The sequence below is a fragment of the Abrus precatorius genome, unplaced genomic scaffold (assembly GCF_003935025.1).
Source record: "Abrus precatorius isolate BTA unplaced genomic scaffold, Abrus_2018 Scaffold8, whole genome shotgun sequence".
NCBI lineage: Eukaryota > Viridiplantae > Streptophyta > Magnoliopsida > Fabales > Fabaceae > Abrus > Abrus precatorius.
In genome coordinates, this window is record NW_020874428.1 from 34,419,204 (window position 1) to 34,437,260 (window position 18,057).

At 31.1% G+C, this 18,057-nt stretch overlaps 2 protein-coding genes across 2 annotated transcripts; both read left to right on the forward strand.

The window, feature by feature from the left end:
• LOC113874771 lies at window positions 1–3,182 on the forward strand. Its single transcript, XM_027512984.1, has 8 exons — window positions 1–120; window positions 849–1,030; window positions 1,138–1,419; window positions 1,521–1,603; window positions 1,668–1,704; window positions 1,789–1,860; window positions 2,304–2,610; window positions 2,829–3,182. The coding sequence occupies exons 1-8, from the start codon at window positions 1–3 to the stop codon at window positions 3,180–3,182; spliced, it is 1,437 nt and encodes a 478-aa protein (XP_027368785.1).
• Window positions 3,183–14,935: 11,753 nt separating this feature from the next.
• On the forward strand, window positions 14,936–17,624 carry LOC113846302. The gene is made up of 2 exons (XM_027474393.1): window positions 14,936–15,728; window positions 16,348–17,624. The coding sequence occupies exon 1, from the start codon at window positions 15,027–15,029 to the stop codon at window positions 15,633–15,635; it is 609 nt and encodes a 202-aa protein (XP_027330194.1). The 5' UTR covers window positions 14,936–15,026; the 3' UTR covers window positions 15,636–15,728; window positions 16,348–17,624.
• Window positions 17,625–18,057: the final 433 nt, after the last annotated feature.

An 18,057-nucleotide genomic window follows, 5' to 3' on the forward strand; every position in this document is an offset into this window, starting at 1 on the left:
ATGGCGGAGGCGAATGAGACTCTGGTGCTTGCTAAGGAAAGAACTCGCCGCAAAGATATTTTTCACCACTTTCAAGTTTACAATGGTGGTTGGAATATCAGCAATGACGGTTATATTTCGGTTAGTCTCATTCTAAGAACTCATATTTGAATCACGCGCTTTTCACGCGTGTTTGCATGCTTCTCTTCTCTATCCTTCTTTTTAATTCACCATTCTAGCGTTAAGAGCGCTTCTTCCTGCTCATTATATGCAAATGCGTTATTTTTGTGAAAAAGAAACAACATTGTTTGGTAGCGCCCTGAAAAACAATGGTTTTTGTGAAAATTTTCATGGCGGGATATAAACAAGAATATAAAATAAAAAAACAATAATAATTAACATCTTTATCAAATACTCATTTACTAAAAAGTGACTTCCTTTTTTTGTTTTTCTTTCTTTAACATTAAATAACTATTAAAATTTTTTATTATTATTATTATTATTATTATTATTATCTTTTTACTCATATTTTTCATTTCTTCGTCTTTCTTTCTATTTTCTTTCTCAAACTAAATAAATTATAAACTTTTATCTTTGAATTTCAGCTTCTTTTTTTAAATTTACAGTACTCTAATTTTTTATTATTATTTCCGATTAAATTTAAATTTCAGTTCAACAATTTACATCTACACTTGATGCTAATCTTTATTAATTGTATTATCAAGTATAATGCTATTTTTAATTACAAAATAATACCTTTTTTCGGATTTTATAACCAGTGTTTACTACTACACTTTTTCCTCTCTTCTTGATTGTCATAATATTAATGCAAAATATGCTAACATGAAATCGTTCTTACCATGGTGCAGTCAGTTCTTTCTACAGCAGTTCCTTTCTTTGCAGTGGCTGTAGCTTGGTTTGTGATTTTTGGACTATTTTTACTTATCATGTGTTCGTGTTACTGCTGTTGTAGCGGAGAGCCAAGTGACTATTCTAAACCAGTCCTTGTTTTTTCCTTGATCTTCCTTATCCTTTGCACCATTGCAGCAATGTATCTCTCTCGATCACTCTCTCTGCGTATATCTATCTATCTTTAGAATAAAATATATATGTTGTGTCTAATATATATATATATGTGTGTGTATTTGATTATGATAGAGGTGGATGCATTGTCCTGTACAGTGGTCAAGGGGAACTCGGTGAAAGCACCTCGAAAACACTTGATTACATTGTGAGTCAGGCTCAATTCGTAGCTGAAAACCTTAAGAACGCGTCAAGTTATTTTGATTCAGCTAAGAAGCTTATAAATGGAGTTACTCTGCCACTGGATCTTGGAAAGGACATTGATCATGTCAAATCGAAAATCACCACTGCTGCTGATGATCTCTCCAAGAAGACTGAAGATAATTCAACGGTGATACACCAAGGCATAGATGGAATGTAAGTATCACTCAGTACATACAGGTTGTGGGTTTTGATTTATTTTTTTTATTTTTTTTTCGAATTAATTATTACTTGTTATGAGTTATGAATATCTGCAGGAGACTGGCTCTTATTGTTGTCGCTGCTGTTATGCTCTTCGTTGCATTTCTCGGATTCTGTATGTTTGTTTTCTTGCTCTTATGTGATTGTTTGCCAAAGAATGATCTCATTTTTGCCTGTGTTAATTTTGACCAAACTTCTTGCAGTGCTTTCCGTACTTGGGTTGGAGTATCTTGTATACTTGTAAGTTGAATTCATTGAGCTAATTTCTTTTCTTTATCTTCTGGATTTTTAAATTAATCATGGGTTTGTGTCCTATGGCTGCAGTTTGGTAGTTATTGGATGGATTCTTGTTGCCAGCACCTTTATACTTTGTGGTGTATTTCTTTTTGTTCATAAGTAAGTTCCTGTTTGCTTGTCAAATTTGTTGCCAATTTATTTTAATTTATAATGTCATTATGCATGGATGTTCTTCCAGATAACGTTCATTAGTCTGAGAATTTGGCGCCAATCGGGAGCCTGGTTGACTGTTCTCAATTAAATGATCGAAGCTTTGACAGTTTTTTTTTTCACACCCATGCTTATGTTTTCCATTCTTGAAGGAATATTAGATAACAAAAAACTTTGAAACCGTAAAAAAAAATTAAACAAATGTAAGTTTAAAGTGTAAGTAATTGCACCTTGATTAAAAAAAGAATTTTTTTTATTTTTATTTTTTTTTGTAAATAGCCGTCATTATTATATCAATTCCGTCATGGCTACTTCCATTTCATTTAGCAATGTTGCCGTTGCATGTGTAAAATATTAATAGAAATCTAACTTTATTGCATATTTTTCACTAGCGCTATGGGCGATGCATGCGTTGCCATGGATGAGTGGGTTCTGAACCCTACTGCTCATACAGCCTTGGATGAAATTCTTCCATGCGTGGAGAATGCAACTGCAACAGAAACCTTTTCACAAAGCAAGGCTGTGACACATAAGATTGTTGAATCATTTGACGGAATCATTTCCGCTGTCACAAATGGAAACACCGTCCATTACAATCAATCAGGTCCCCTTGTGCCTCTTCTCTGCGATCCATTTAGTAGTGACTTCACAGTTCGACAGTGTGCAGCTGGGGAAGTTACATTGGAAAACGCTACTGAGGTTAGGATTATTTAAGATTATAAATCATAAATCAATATGCAAATTTCACCCATAAGTTACGGGGCATTCAATCTACATTTAAATTTTTTTAATTACTCTAAAAAATAAGTATTCAATAATTTAAACTCTTAAGATAGATACCAAAATTTTTGAATTCAAATTTTTTAAAACCTTCAATTAGTTTTTAATCTTTAATATTGAGATTTTGTGTCATGCAGGTGTGGAAGAATTATATTTGTCAAGTTTCTTCATCTGGCCGATGTACGAGTCGTGGCCGTTTGACCCCCACCATATACACTGAACTAGCAGATGCAGTGAATGTAACCTATGGTTTATTTCATCATTATGGCCCATTTTTCATTGATTTAGTAGACTGCACTTTTGTCCGGAAAACATTCGCAGACATTAGCAGCAATTATTGCCCTGGTCTGCGGAAATATACTAAATGGATTTATTTTGGATCACTTGTGGTTTCTGTAGCTGTAATGCTCTCTTTGATATTTTGTATTGTCTATGTAAGAGAGTGGCGGCATCGTCTTCATGCCATGTTGTCCTTGCCCATGTTAATGTAAAGAGCTTTGATATGATAGTGAACCAGGGGACAAGTCAGAATCCATTTGAAAAGTTAGCGGCATGCAATACTTGATATATTATTCTTATATATTATAAGGCATTCAATTTATATTTTAGTTATAAATATATGTATAATAATTTTTAAGTTAGTTATAATTTCAATTTATATTTTTATAATCAATGGTTATTATTGGTGCAATTTATCTGAAATCACCATGCTATTATTTATCTATTTTGTCAAGCAACATATTATCTATATAAGACCCGATTTATTTTTTAAAGGGGTTCAATAAGACCCTTTTTGACCTATCTGGCAATGTCTATGGGCTATGTATAGGCCAAAAATTATTTGATCATGGACACAAGTTTGACGCTAAGGAAAAAAAAACACATTCATCTTTAGGTGGGCCTTGCTTGTGTGACTTGATGCAGACCGTAAAACAACCAATGATCCTGTTTGCTTGACCCTGTTCAACTACGAACTCGAAAAGAATTTTTTAAAACCGTATGCCACTGTTTACCCCCATCAAGTCAATTTCCTAGTATAGGACATTAGGAATTATAGGGGGAGAAATATCCAACATTAAAACTGAAATGCAGGGCTGTGCTATTCTTTGTTGAGAGTTATATGATATGTTTGGACGAGGGAAAAAGATAAAAATAAAAAAGAAAGAAAGAAATAGCATAGAAATGAAATAAAATAAAATAATATATTATTTTGATATATATAAAAAAAACAAGATTAACTATTGATACAGATGGATTGATGTTATGTGACACAGTACTTATAAACATACGTTAAATATAAGAAAATAGAAACAAAATAAGAAAATAATATTCTGAATTAAATAGTATTTTTAATTAAAAAAAATATAAATTAAAACATAAAAAATGAATGCCTGTGATTTTTTTTAGTTCTGAAAAACCCAACTTAATTTAATAGATAGAAAATTATTTTAATAGCTTATAAATATTGTATTGTTTAATATTAGTTGAAAAAATAAATAGTAAATAATGAAATTAAGAGTAAAAGATAAGTTTAACTTGGACAGGAAATTGGTAGGGACTAAAACAAAGCTCCTAATGCAACGTGTTGTGACCCATATTCGTTAAAGAATAAATTAAATCATTACAGATTGATATTTGGAACAAATTTGAATCCACCCCACTGCTAGCTAGCTAACTCTGGGACCGCATGCCGTGATTTGAGGGACGCGTATTGTCATCTTTCTGTGTTAGGATGGGAAATGGGAATGATCCATCCATTAACATGCATTCATTCCTTACATTATCTGTTTTCTGATAAAGAAACTCTCTTTTTGGTACATTGGACTTTGGCAACGTATCGGTCCAAGGTTAGGATCACATTTATTATTGTTGTGTCGGAGTGTAAGAGTGTTTAATACAGCAAATGATCTAAATAGATACCCTCATGCACCTTCATTCTTAATGGTGTTTGATGCTTCATTACTTGAAAAGGTACCAAAAATAGGGCAAATAAGTATTTTTAAAAGCTTAATGGGAAACATTTGGACCTAATCTTCTCGCCCAAGAAAGAAAAATCAACAACGCAAGTAGTCCACTCTATTTGACCGAAAAGTCCTTTACACTGCCATGACTAATACTTTATGATTCGACAATCTACCATCGCATACAAGTCTTGATGTAATTAATTATATCCAATGATGGACTTGTTCAAGGAAGAAAAAAAGAGATCATCGATATTTTCACATTTTTTTACACTTTTTAATTAAAAAAATAGAGTAAAAATGAGGAATATATATATATATATATATATAAAATTTTGGTGAAGTAGAAAGACTAATTTAGCCTTGTAGAAAGAGTTCACCGCAAATGAAAAAGATATATTTGGAAATGAACACAGGGCCCAAGAATTTCCTATAAAATTGCTGAAGCAACCCGCTAACTTACTAAGAATTCCTACTCAAACAGGAGGCCATCAAAGTGCTTACCTAATATAACAGAAGAACCCACCTTCAAGAACCTCCCATTCGCTTTAACTTTCCCTCAAAAACCATAAAAAGGAAAACCAGACTCTTCACATATATACTTTCTTAACTATGGCCTCAAGAAACCCTTCGTTCACAACAAGGTCCCAACAATCCCACACAAACCCACCATCACGCACGTGCTTGTGCTCACCCACCACACACCCTGGCTCCTTCCGGTGTAGCGTGCACAAGAAGCCACCCCGAGTGCTGCCTCGAGCTCCTTCCTCCAACACTCGTCACTGGGAATCATCGTCATCCATTGCTTCCAAAGCTAATTCATTGAAGGCAATTCTCCTGCAAATAATCAAACCCTCTAACCATGATCTTCATAGAAAAAAGACTTTCCAACCAAAACCTTCTCGCTTTTGTTTGATGAACGGTAACGGAGACGCTGTTGCAGTTTCTTGATCACAAATTAGTATACTATCATCTTTTTTCTGATGTAATATTTGTGAATATAAGATGGGCTCTCTTGTTCCCCCCCTTTTCTTACCTTTTTTTTGTGGGGTAATAATAAAGAGTGTATGTATAATCTGAAGATATATGTGTGTATATTAGGTTTTGCATGTGTGTGATGTGGTATAGAATGACAAGAAATCGGAGTTTTCCATTGGAAGATTGTAATGGAAATAACATTGAAGTGGAATTTGTATAAACTGCACATATATAATAATTATACTAAGTTCTGACGACGTTCTTTTTATTTTATTTTCTTTTCAGATAGGTAATTGCATTATGCTTTAGTTTTTTATTTTTTCAATTTAACGTAATTTTTGAAGGGGAATTTCTTGGGTTGCAGTTATCATTACAATATTTTGTAAAAGAGATGGATGGGTTGTACAACATTTATGCCCTGTAGCTGTATTAATTCTCAGAAATATTATGCCGTGATTAAGCTTGCAAGCATGTTACTTAGGATGTTTGGATGAGGTGGACCACTTCTAGTTTTTGCTTCTTTTTTGTACACTTCGATGCAATTTCAACTAACAGGTGCCATCTAGTCTTATATAAAAGAAAAATACATTTTCTTTCACATCTTTTGAGTGTATATTCTTTGCAAAATACAAGAAGAGAAAATAAATAGAAAATTTTAAAATTAAAATATATCAAAATACTAGAGTACAAAAAAATCAAATTATATATTAGAATAGATTAATTAAACATCTATGTAAAAAAAAAAAAAAAACCCACTTAAGAAATTAAGAACATACTATAATAAAAAAATAAAAATGTTTGGTAATATTTTTTGGGGTGTATATATCTTGAGAGATAGAAATAAATAAAAGAAAAAAAAAACAAGAAAAATAATATATATGAAGATGATGTAAGGTGATAAAGAAAAGAAAAGAAATCGTTAAATGTAAGTGTAATATTATATTATTTAAATGTTTGTAAATTATATATTGAGAGAGGGAAGAAATTATAAACAGTTGACTTCCATTAATTTATTTATATTTTATCAAAAATTTATTTCCCTACATGTATAGTCCACTGCATCGTTTGTGTCTGTAAATTCATAGTTGCAAAATTTAAGCTATTTTTTGGTTTGATTTTCACTTTCTGCAACCATTTGTGATTAAGCTAAGTGGGTTTTCATTTTGTCTTTTCAACAAAATATTTCCAATTCTATTGGCAAATTGTTACTTAGATTGGAAATTTCACACTACCACCACGTACCTACTGAATCAACAAACGAATAACTTTAGTTAAGAAAACAAAAACAAAGCAGAAAAAAACAGTGATTACAGTTGGCAGATATATCTGCAACTATATATAAGTCGGTTCATATAGGTAATGTCATGGTGGATAAGATCATAATTATTATTAAATTGGACTGATCAACCAACATTATTGGTGAAATTTGCTACCTAATTTACTTTCCTCGAGACAAAATAGATGTCACTTCTAATGACTGACTAATTAGCAATGTTATATCAAATTATCTATGTAGAAGCGCCTTCCCGCTTATTCCTTTGGTTGATATCGAAAATGTAAAAATATTTACATCAAATAGAATTAGATGGACGCCAATATTATATGTAAAAATAAGATAAGATCAAGGTATAACAATACAATTATTATATTATTATACATGCCAACTTGCCTAGAGTACTAGTTAATTTATACAGATTCTCTCTCAAGTGTTATACATTGGTTATATTTTGACCAAAAAACTAAGAATGTGCATTTATAATTCTGAATCACTAACTAAAGCTCCTGCATCATTACTTATCATTAGAGTTTCACTAAAGCTGACCCCATCAGAGTTTCACTAAAGCTGACCCCATCATTCACCCCAATTCAACAATAATGGTACATCTGACTTTAATTATAAACATAGTTTAGAAATTAAAATTTACTCTAAGTGTCACAAAATATTTGTTAAAATAAAATATTTTAAAACAAATTTTACACCGTCTTGTAAAGAAGAGAAATACAAAGTTCACACATTAACGCTGAGTCTTTATTTCATATGGCATGAATAAAAAATATTCTAATTTTAATTAGACAATTTTTATACTTTTGTTTTATAGTGTTGTAAAGTGTTCAAATATTAATTTCATTTGAAAAGTGTAAGATTGTCAAGAGAGAAGGTCTATTTATTATTAAAAATTTTACATAATAATTCTTTTGTGTGGTCCTTAAACATCGGTTGTAAATTTTTTTTTAATTTTAAAATTTTTACATTAATTATTATGTTGAGATTGTGATTATAATTTCTCTATTTGAAAAAAAAAAAGGAGAGCTCTCGTTGTTTTCAACAATATCCTTCATTTAAAATGGAAAGCCTGAGATTTTTTTTTTATTATTAACCTTATCTTTTCGATTTGAAAAGAGAGGCTTTCATACGTTTCTGGAAAAAGTTCCGCAGTTAGATAATTAAAATAATCAAATTAAAGGGAATCAATGAGATATTAACAGAATAAGATGATGCTTCAGCTTGAAAAAATGCATCCCTAGATTACTAGCCGCAGTGTAACTCCACCAACAATGGGAATCTAAAGCTCCAAAATTCTTGCATGTGCCACCCTTGTTGACAAAGAGACGTTTGTATTGTGACCATTTCACATCTCACTAAACCTTTCAAGCTTCATTTTCAATATTTGAATCTTATTGCTGCCATTCAAGCACCACGCACAAATGGAGATATTATTCTGTCCAATTACTTCTTATGAGTTATGACTATATAGAATCGAGGCAACGAAAAACATTAATTAAAGTGAAATTATCTTAGAAATAATTAGTAACAGTGTATTCACCTCTATATTTTAATAGGTTAAAATTACGGTACAATTTAAACTAATTAAATAAATATTTATTTACTTATTTTAAAGGTAGATTAATTTTGTTAAATCTCTCCAAATAAAAGTCATTATTCACTACGGTGAAATCATTAAAATACTATTGGTGGTAGATTATGACAGATCACTTTAAATCCTCTTGGCAACTCATTATTTTCTTGAAATTTTCTTTTGAGGAAGAGCAACATAACATTCATTTTTTTGGTCAATAACGTACCTTTCATAAGTGCTTCCTCAAGACATATAAGGTGGCTTATGCTCTCTCATATATCTTCCCACTCCTAATATGTCCACAATATTTTTTTTGAGTCAAGACAAATAAAGGTAATCAAACATTGTCAAGTAGTCATTTTTAACTATTCAAATTTAGATTTAAACCGGCCCAAAACGGTGATTGCCGAATCAAATAATGAAAATAATATTATTCGTGTAATGACAAAAAAAAAATCGTGTAAAACAACAGTTTTTTAAGATTCGTGTAAAATATGTATGAGATTCTTCATAAAAGATGTATTTTATTCTATTCCAAAACTAAACACTTGTTTCATATAATATTAATAGAAGCTTCTCATATATAATTAAGTAACATATCTTAATTAATTAGAAGTTTGTAAATTATGTTATAATTAATTAATACAGTCTAATTTTACACGCATTTTAAAAAAAATAATTTGCGATAAATATATAGTATTAAAGAATTCGACAATATAAATATATAATTATAAATGATATTTTATATTATTTTGAATTTTAAAATATATATATATATATTTTTCACACGTTATTTAATATACACGGCACATATTTTATAAAATATGTTTCTTTATTTTTTCTTCGTTCAAATTAAACGCCCTGTGTAATGAAAAGATTATGGCAAAATATAAAGGTGATGGAGAAAATGAAGTAGTTTTGTTTGATCCCCATCTTTTTTTCTTTGTAATTTGCATTTATTTCAATTTATAACCTGTAGCCTCCAGTTTTTATGTCTAAAAAACAAAGCATTAGAATGATACGCAAAGTGGGTTGAAGCCAGCTCATGCAGTGCAACTCAAGACCGTCAAGTAAATGCAATTGAAAGAAGATTCGAAAATTGGAATTGCTTAAAAGTCTTTGCCTTCCATCAATCTAACAGTTGATAATTAGCTGAGAAGTGCCCAATAATTCGCGCTGAAAATCTCCTCACACAAAAACAATTGACATGGTCGCCACATAAAATTAGACATACTTTTCTGGGTACGAAATGAATTGAATAGGGTACTTATTTTCTTCTCTTTTTTAAAAAAGGACCTGAAGCTTTAAAGAGTTGTGCTGACCGTGATGAACGTTTATTGTTGAAATGTCTGCATTGAACTTTCTATTTTCTAGCCCAAATACATCAATTTTTATTGCTTCCTTAAAAAGAAGAATTAAAAAAAATAGACATTAAGTTTCAATTAATGTAACAACTTAAATATGCTTTTAAACAAATCGAAACGCTTCCCCGTTTTTTGGATTCGTTAATTAATGAACCATGGTAATCTATCTTGAGATTTAAATTTAACGTATGCGACAATGTTAGTTAAACAATCCAAATGATGAATAGTGCATCTGTGATGTTCCCTGATATGGTGGTGAGAACTGTGTGAAATTCTCCGTGTCTGTTGGGTTAAATTATATTTTGTTTAGCCACAAGACTCGTACATATATAGATCGTAGCAAGAAAGGACGCATAAATATAATTGTTTTGGGAATCAACAATATGCTTTATTTATATATGGTGGGTTTCGGTGATATGGTTTTGATTAATTTGGTTCGAATACGCCAGTAAAGGTTGGGCTTTTAGTTTGATATTGAAAATGGACAGTCATGTGTTTACAAGATGCAGAGAACCTAGGAATAGCGACCATTCACCACTCATCGCCTACTTAGGCAAGCAATATGCATAATGTGGATTTTCTTTCTAACTTAAGAGGGAATTTGCTTGTTCAAAAAATTGATGAGAAGTTGATTCTTACATCCATAGAATTAGAAAGGTAGTGAACACTTGAATTAAGCTGAAATAGATTTTAAACATAAGAAGTTAAACCCTTTCGTTGAACTGTAATACTGCAGTCAAACAAATGCTCGGTCACATTGACCCACTACCAACACTGACTTGCTAAAGCTTGGTGGGGTCAATTTGAAGTGGATTCCACCAATGTGTATAATGATTTAAAGATTAGAACAAGGAGATTTTCCAGAGACGCACACACATACGTGCCGTATAATAGTAACGCTGAACGTATTAAAATAAGCATTGACTTGGTAGAATTGCTAACTAATTTTAAGATAAACACTAACACTTGTTTTCTTTTAGATCCTATCCAATTCCCAGTGGTTCTGACTGTTTTCTTACATCTATCTAAAATCAAATTAAAGACGTGCTATCTTACAAACTAATGGAGGCTGCTTCATAACTACAAAATAGATTTCCATTTCTTCATTGGTTAAGAGCCCATTGGTAGAGAAATAATTCACACGATCTCTTGCTTCTCCAGTTTTTATTCTTTTTCATAATGAGCACATTGAAGCTTGGTATTATTGGATTTGCACATTAAAATACGGAAGATAATTCAGATGCATATGCATATATAGCATGTAATTCACACGGCACCGTGACTTGGAGATTCCTTTTTTTATTTGGACATATGGTACATTCGTGAATGGAGACATCAAATATATCACGGAGCAGCCATTGTACTCCACATTTCAAATAAAAATTGAAAAATGGATACATATAATTTCCAATACTAGCAGAAAATATCCACGTAAAACACGTTTATGGGCAAGGAGACCACAATTTTATAAGGTTTTGCTTGAGGACTGTGTCAAACTCAAAACTAAAAATCTATCTAATTTTATATTATGGATTATGGATGGCTCATAATGGCATAATGCGACTGCTGAAGGGCAAGGCCTAGCTAGGCACCCAAATGAGTACTTGGCCGCAATCCTTAATGAGTAATAATTCACAACACAGTCACACTCCCGTGGGAACTACGTGTCGTTCTTGTTTTGTAGTATTTTTTATTTTGAATTGAGAATCTTGGAAAATGACCGAAAGAGAGGGCACAAGTACCATATGGATAGAAGGAAGCTTTCGGTGTCATATTATGCAACTGGCTAGGCTTGATGTGATCCTTTCTTCGCTCTAAGCTAACTCCAACTTTCCGTTTCCCAATTTGCAAAGTGTTCAACCCATTCATTAAATAAGACTCCCCCGGCCATGACCCATGTGTCTATAGACTACTTTATCCAAACATTGCTTTACTGGAGGGGCTTTGCCTTTGCCAAAATGAAAAAAAGTAAATTTGACATATCAGATTTTAGTTAATAAATAAAAATATATTACTAGCCTTTGTTACCATAAAAATGTTCAAATACAATAAATTCGAATGAATTAAAATTTATAATTTCATTTCAAAATGGAGAACTTGCAAGATAAGAGCTAAATAGAAAATAATTAACTTTTTTTATTTAATAGAAGAGGTGAAAAATGATAAAACTTTTTCCATAAAGAACATCAAGACAGTGTTATAGATTTATGGTAATTTAGCATGTCTATATACGTACCATCTATAGTAGTATTTGCTTCTCCTTTATCCGTTTTCATCCTTTAACGAAAAAGTTGTGTTCCCTACAAGTAACATTATATTATTGTATAAAGATTAATTAATTGAAGATAGAATGTAATATTTTGAAAATTGAATATTATAACAATCAAGTACACATACAAACTAAAAAGGGTACTTGTATATTTGGCTAATTATTATAGCATTAGGATTGGATTAAGGTGATCTGTGACAAATAGGCAAGAGATATAATTTTGTGAAATTTATGGGAATATATCCATTCCTGAAATCTGTTTTATGGTGTGGCCTAAATTTAAAAAAATAAATAAAATTCAGTTTTCTCTTCAAATGATACTCCCCAGTTTTGCATAGTCTTGTGTAAATTAACAGGGTTATATTTTAATTATTTAAATTTTAAATATTAAATGTTTGATTGAATTTAACTTGTGAAACACAAAAAATATATTTTTCAACTTATTTATATAAATGGATTTTTTTAATTAAAAACTTGTAAATAATTCATATGAGTGTGTTTAATAAAAAAAATTAACTAAAAAATGAGATATGTGCAATATTTTTTAAAAAGCATGATTTGTAAATGTATGCTATTTGATACATGATATATCAATATTTATTAAATAATTGAAAATATCACTATTTTTCATGACTTTCAATTAGTCCTTGATAAAGCTCGCAAGCTGGATGCTTTCTCTAAATCAAAATCCCAAAGAAAAATATCAGAATGATAATATCTTAGCTGAAATGTTTATTATTTTTCAGACTCAAAAAAGTCATTTGCATAAAATTTGTTAACAAGCTTACAATTTTTTTACATCAAATTATTTTAAAAGTTTTGAATTTCATATTCCTAACAGTTAATATTTAAAAATTAATAAATAATGGGTGACTAAATATAATGAAATATATTTCAATCATAATCTAAAACTAACCAAATTTAACTAAATCTAAAAAATAACATATTAGACTAACTTTTCCTAATCAAAGACGAAAAGAATCTAATAAAATCAAACCAAAATAATCTCGAGATAAAATCTAGTTAATTACTTGTCTAATTTAGAATAATATCTCAAAATAATACCTTAACTAGATAATGGCTAAATCTACATCAACAGAGGTTAAGAAAAATTTAAAATAACAAGAAGATGAGCAGAAACATTTAAAGAAACTGAAAAATTAAGAAACGATGATTGCAATGACATGCAAAACACAATGCAAAGGTGCTAAAGAAAAATTAATAAAAAGTAAAACAAGGGGAAATATCAACTTAATTTTTTAAAAATTCATAAAAATAGTGTATAAAGAGTGAAAGAAAAAATTATAAAATGAAAAAAATTAAGAGTATCTTTAATTTCCTTTTTAAAAATAGTTTTCTATTTTTAAAAATTAATTATAGCACAAAATTATACTAAATTTTATTTTAAGAAAAAGATAACTGTTTTTTTAATAAAACATACTCTTAAATTACTTTTTTGCTTTTTAAAAAATTATTTTTAAAAATGAAAACAAATATACTCTAAAATATTCTTTAAACTTTTGAAAATTAAATAATAAATTAACAAAAATAAAAAAATTATATAATTAACAAAATAAACTTTTATTCGAACGTGGAATGATTTCCTCGCTCGTTGGTTTTCAATACTCTTAATTAAGAATTCCTATAAATAGTAATTTTTTATTTGAGTTTAAAAAGATGCAATAAAAATATGTGTATAATAAATGTTTATAAAAATAATAAAATCTTATTAAAATTAATATATTAATAATATTTTTTTTATTTTTTAACATATACTCTTAACACTCATTACAAAAACGTTTAAATAACTAGAAACAATAAATAAAAATATTTAATATTTTAATTATTTTTCTTAAAATATTTATTGGCTAGATCTTAAAAAGAAAAAGTAAAATAAACAAAAGTAACAATTCTCATTTGTTTTTGTCCTTTAGCATTATTTTATTCGAAAAGTATTTTCTGAAAAACGAAAACATTTAAGAACGTTTAACGAAGGAACAATATAATTGAGAAAAAGTTAATAACATTTATTTTTTTAATATTGTATTAAAAATATAAAATCATGAATTAAATTTATTCATTAAATAAAATTCACATAATTATAAGTTTATTAATAATTTTTAATTTATGATGAAAAAATGTTGGTAGAAGGATTTTAAGAAGCTGTGAGTTGATGCATGATAAATGCCATTCCCGGATAAAAGAAAAATTGCTGAAGAAGGAAGGGTAGTTCGGTGATGTTAAAGTGGGAGTGGATTAAGTGATAACAGTACGTGGCAGAAAGAGAGAGGGTTTGAGGAATGGAAACGTAAAAAGGTGTCAGTGGAATTAAAACGGTTCTATACTATTTTGTCGTTTTTATTATAATGGGCAGCCCACAGCTTTGTGAAAGTGAAAGCCGTTGGATCAACAATTCTGAGGGCTCAACGTCCTCTCTTCTGGTTAACTAACCCAACCCCATCTCCCCTTTTGGTTAAGCTCTCCACGCTCCATCTCAATTTTCTTTTTGCATTCCTACCCTTTTTTTTAGCTCCATTCACACTCTACCCTTCTCATTCCTAACAATTACATGCATATTACTTAATTTACTTGTTTCTCAACTTTTCAGCATCAGAAACAATAATTATTATTGTGTGTGAAAAAGAAAGAAAAGAAAAACTTGTACAAGAAGGCGTTTAAAAAGAGACGCGCAAATAAAAAAAGAAGAATCGAGGGGCCACTAGTATAATTCCACCAAGTAAATACCCTAAACAGAAAATATCCCGAGTGTTCTCCAAATTCCTATATATACATAGCTTGAGTAAAGCTAGGTTTGCCGAACTAGAGAGCCGAACCCGGCTTTAAGGGAGAAAAAAATTTCTTTTTTTTTAATTTATTTTTTGAAGAACTTTCTCTTCAGACAAAAATGGCGGCAGCTTCTAGAAAATCAAGAACCCCAATACTGCGATCCCTTTCGCCTTCCCCTAGATTCTGCAATTCTCACTTTCACTCCCCCTCGTCTTCTTCCTCAGCTTTCGCCTCTTCCACTTCCAGCTTCTCCTCTCGCTCCACTACCTTCTTTAACCGCTCAACCTCTCCCACGCGTGTCAACCTATGCGGTTCCTCCACATCCTCCGTGCGGTTCTCGCTGGACCGTTCCGTTTCTCCGAACCGGTCCATTTCGGTGACTCCTCGAACCGGCGGGTCCAGACAGAGTAACCACCCCCACCACCACCAGCAGAAGCGCACGTGCATGTGCTCGCCTACCACGCACCCTGGCTCCTTCCGCTGCAGCCTCCACAAGAAGGCCTTCGGTTCCCATGCCGTTGCGGCGCCGTACTCGCCGAACCGCCTCAACGCTCGCAGATCGGCGATGACGAACTCGCTCGTGAGAATTCGCGGCGTGGAAGGAGATCTCGTGAAGAGAGCTCTCGCCGCTTTGATTCGCCCTTCGTCGCATCAGCAGAAAAGGAGAGGGGACTTTCACCCGAGGCCTAGCAGGCTCTCCGTCATGTCTAAGGCAGAGGACTCGTGAACTGCGCTTTGGTTACCTTCATCGTTTCACTCTTCCGATCAGTTTCCGACCACCGTGGAGGTGGCGAAAGCGGCGGCGCCAGATCCCGGCGAAGTAGGTTAAGATCTAACGGCTGCGCTGGATATTCCGAAATCCAAGCGAAATTTGATGACTGATGATGTGCTTCGTCTCTGTGTGTCTGTGTATATAATATAGAACATATATTAATCAGTGGCAGCCATTGATGGCCATTCTTGGAGCTTCTTCTGGACCTAATTTTATGAAAACCGATTTTGATTAAAAATTATAAATAATTAACTAATCCTCACTTAAAATTAAAAATTTTGGTTCACGTCATATCTTCATCGTTCAATTTCTCAGTTCAGTGGCACTTTTCTATGTGCTTTACCCCTTCTTCTTCTTTTTCCCTCTTTTTTATCGCATATTTTTATTTATTTTTTTCACAACATCGTGGCGTAACGTTAGTCATAAACTTTTATGTGGAGCCCATTTGTCGTTTGAGCTGTGAATTTCGTGTCTATTCTTCCGTAGCTTGTTACTCTTTCTGTATTTATTTTTACTGTCGTATTTTTCTGTATTTCTTCACTTAGTGAAATACGTATTCTGTACGTATTGCATTTTTTTTTTTTTTAAATTGTTATGATTTATTCGCTGTTGTATTTTATCTTTGCACTCTTGTATTAAATTATTATTTTTGGTGTTTGTTTTGCAGGGAATATTTTTGGTGGCAAGTGGGGAGCGGATATGGGACATGACTACATCAGAGGTGGGACCATGAGCATTGAGCAGAACGGTTTTGGGTCAAATAACAGGATAAGGCTTTGTTTGGAGTGGAACACAATATTTATCATCATGCAATGACTCACCATAATTGCTTATCGAATCAGTAGCTATGAATTATGATGATAGATACCTCAAAGCTGTATCCCATTCCTACGCCAGAAACTGGATGGATGAAGTGATGATTACCGTGGTGCAGTTAATAAATAGAATTGTGGAATAAGACATCTGGCATGTGAATGGAGATAGAAAATGACTTAACCTCCTCATCAGAAGAAAATCATAGCGTGGTCAACAAAAGTTAAATTTTGAGAAACATAATTCATTCTGCATCTTGAGATTAAAAAATTACTCTGATACTTAAAAATGAAAAATAAAATCTTTTGATTCTGTATTAAATTTTATTTATTATTGTATGTAAATTAACAAATACTTTGCCAATTTAAATAAAGATATGATTTGTTTTTTATTTAAACATAAAAAATTTTAAAATCTGAAAAGATTGATTCTAAAATAAAATGATTTAGTTCAGATGAAAATGAAATTATACTATAAAAGTTTAACAATTAATTAAAGTTGAAATTTAACTTTTTTTAAAAAAAATTTACTCTAAATAAAAATTACAAAATATTTAAGTTTATGAAAAGGTATAAACTTTTCTGTCCAAAAAAGTATAATAAAAAATATTATAACATTCGAAATGAAGGTCAATTATATGTACCAAGTTTATGTAAAAAACATATCGAGATGAAAATTTCAAAAACTAAAAACCACATTCAAAGAAACTGCTGATTGACAAATAATGTTTAATGGCATGTATATATTTATAAGAAATTGCTCGAATTTGTAAATATGAATGCAGTTCTTGAATAGCATTCGTTTTGTCTAAATCCTCAGACAAAAGGTACTAACGAAATGAAAAGTAAACAAATATCCTAATCCCATTTGAAAAGGAGGTTAGCATTAGATAAACAAATTAAGAATTACGAATGCAAAACATAAAGCGAAAAGATCCTTCATTGCAAGAATTATTTTTCTTACTTAAAAAAAATCTCTCCTGTTAGTTTAAAAAAAAATCAAGGAACGAGATAAAAGAAATATTAGAAGGATGCACGAAATCTTTCCTTGTAGATTCCGAATATAAACAGCAAGTTATGTCGCGTGTTGCGATTAATTTCTCAAACTGTCTGTGTAATAATAGATAGATTTAATGGAAAAAAAAAATGTATAAGTTGTTATTTATTAAGAATATTTGTATGATGTTAGCAGTACTTAGTATGTCAAAATTTAACGTAAATAAATAAAACTCAGCGGTCTAAGTCTACCTTGGGAATATTGCAAATCAAACTCTGAAATCCAGAGTAGGATAGTATTGATAGTAGTGATAGGGGCAGAACAAAATGGCCCTTGAGATAAGCAAGAGCCTCTTGAGCATATAAGTCAATCGGTTATAAATGGATAAGAGAAATGTCCTCTTTAATGAATTGTTCTGTGAGACTATTATAAAAGTTATTTTGTGACGCCACTTTCCTAGTTTGTGTATTGTGACATTATATTGCAATTCAAGCCAGCAACTTTAATGGAAACAAAGTCTTCTCCACCCAAAGACGCGTGCAATTATTCTAGATGTCATTGCTCCAAA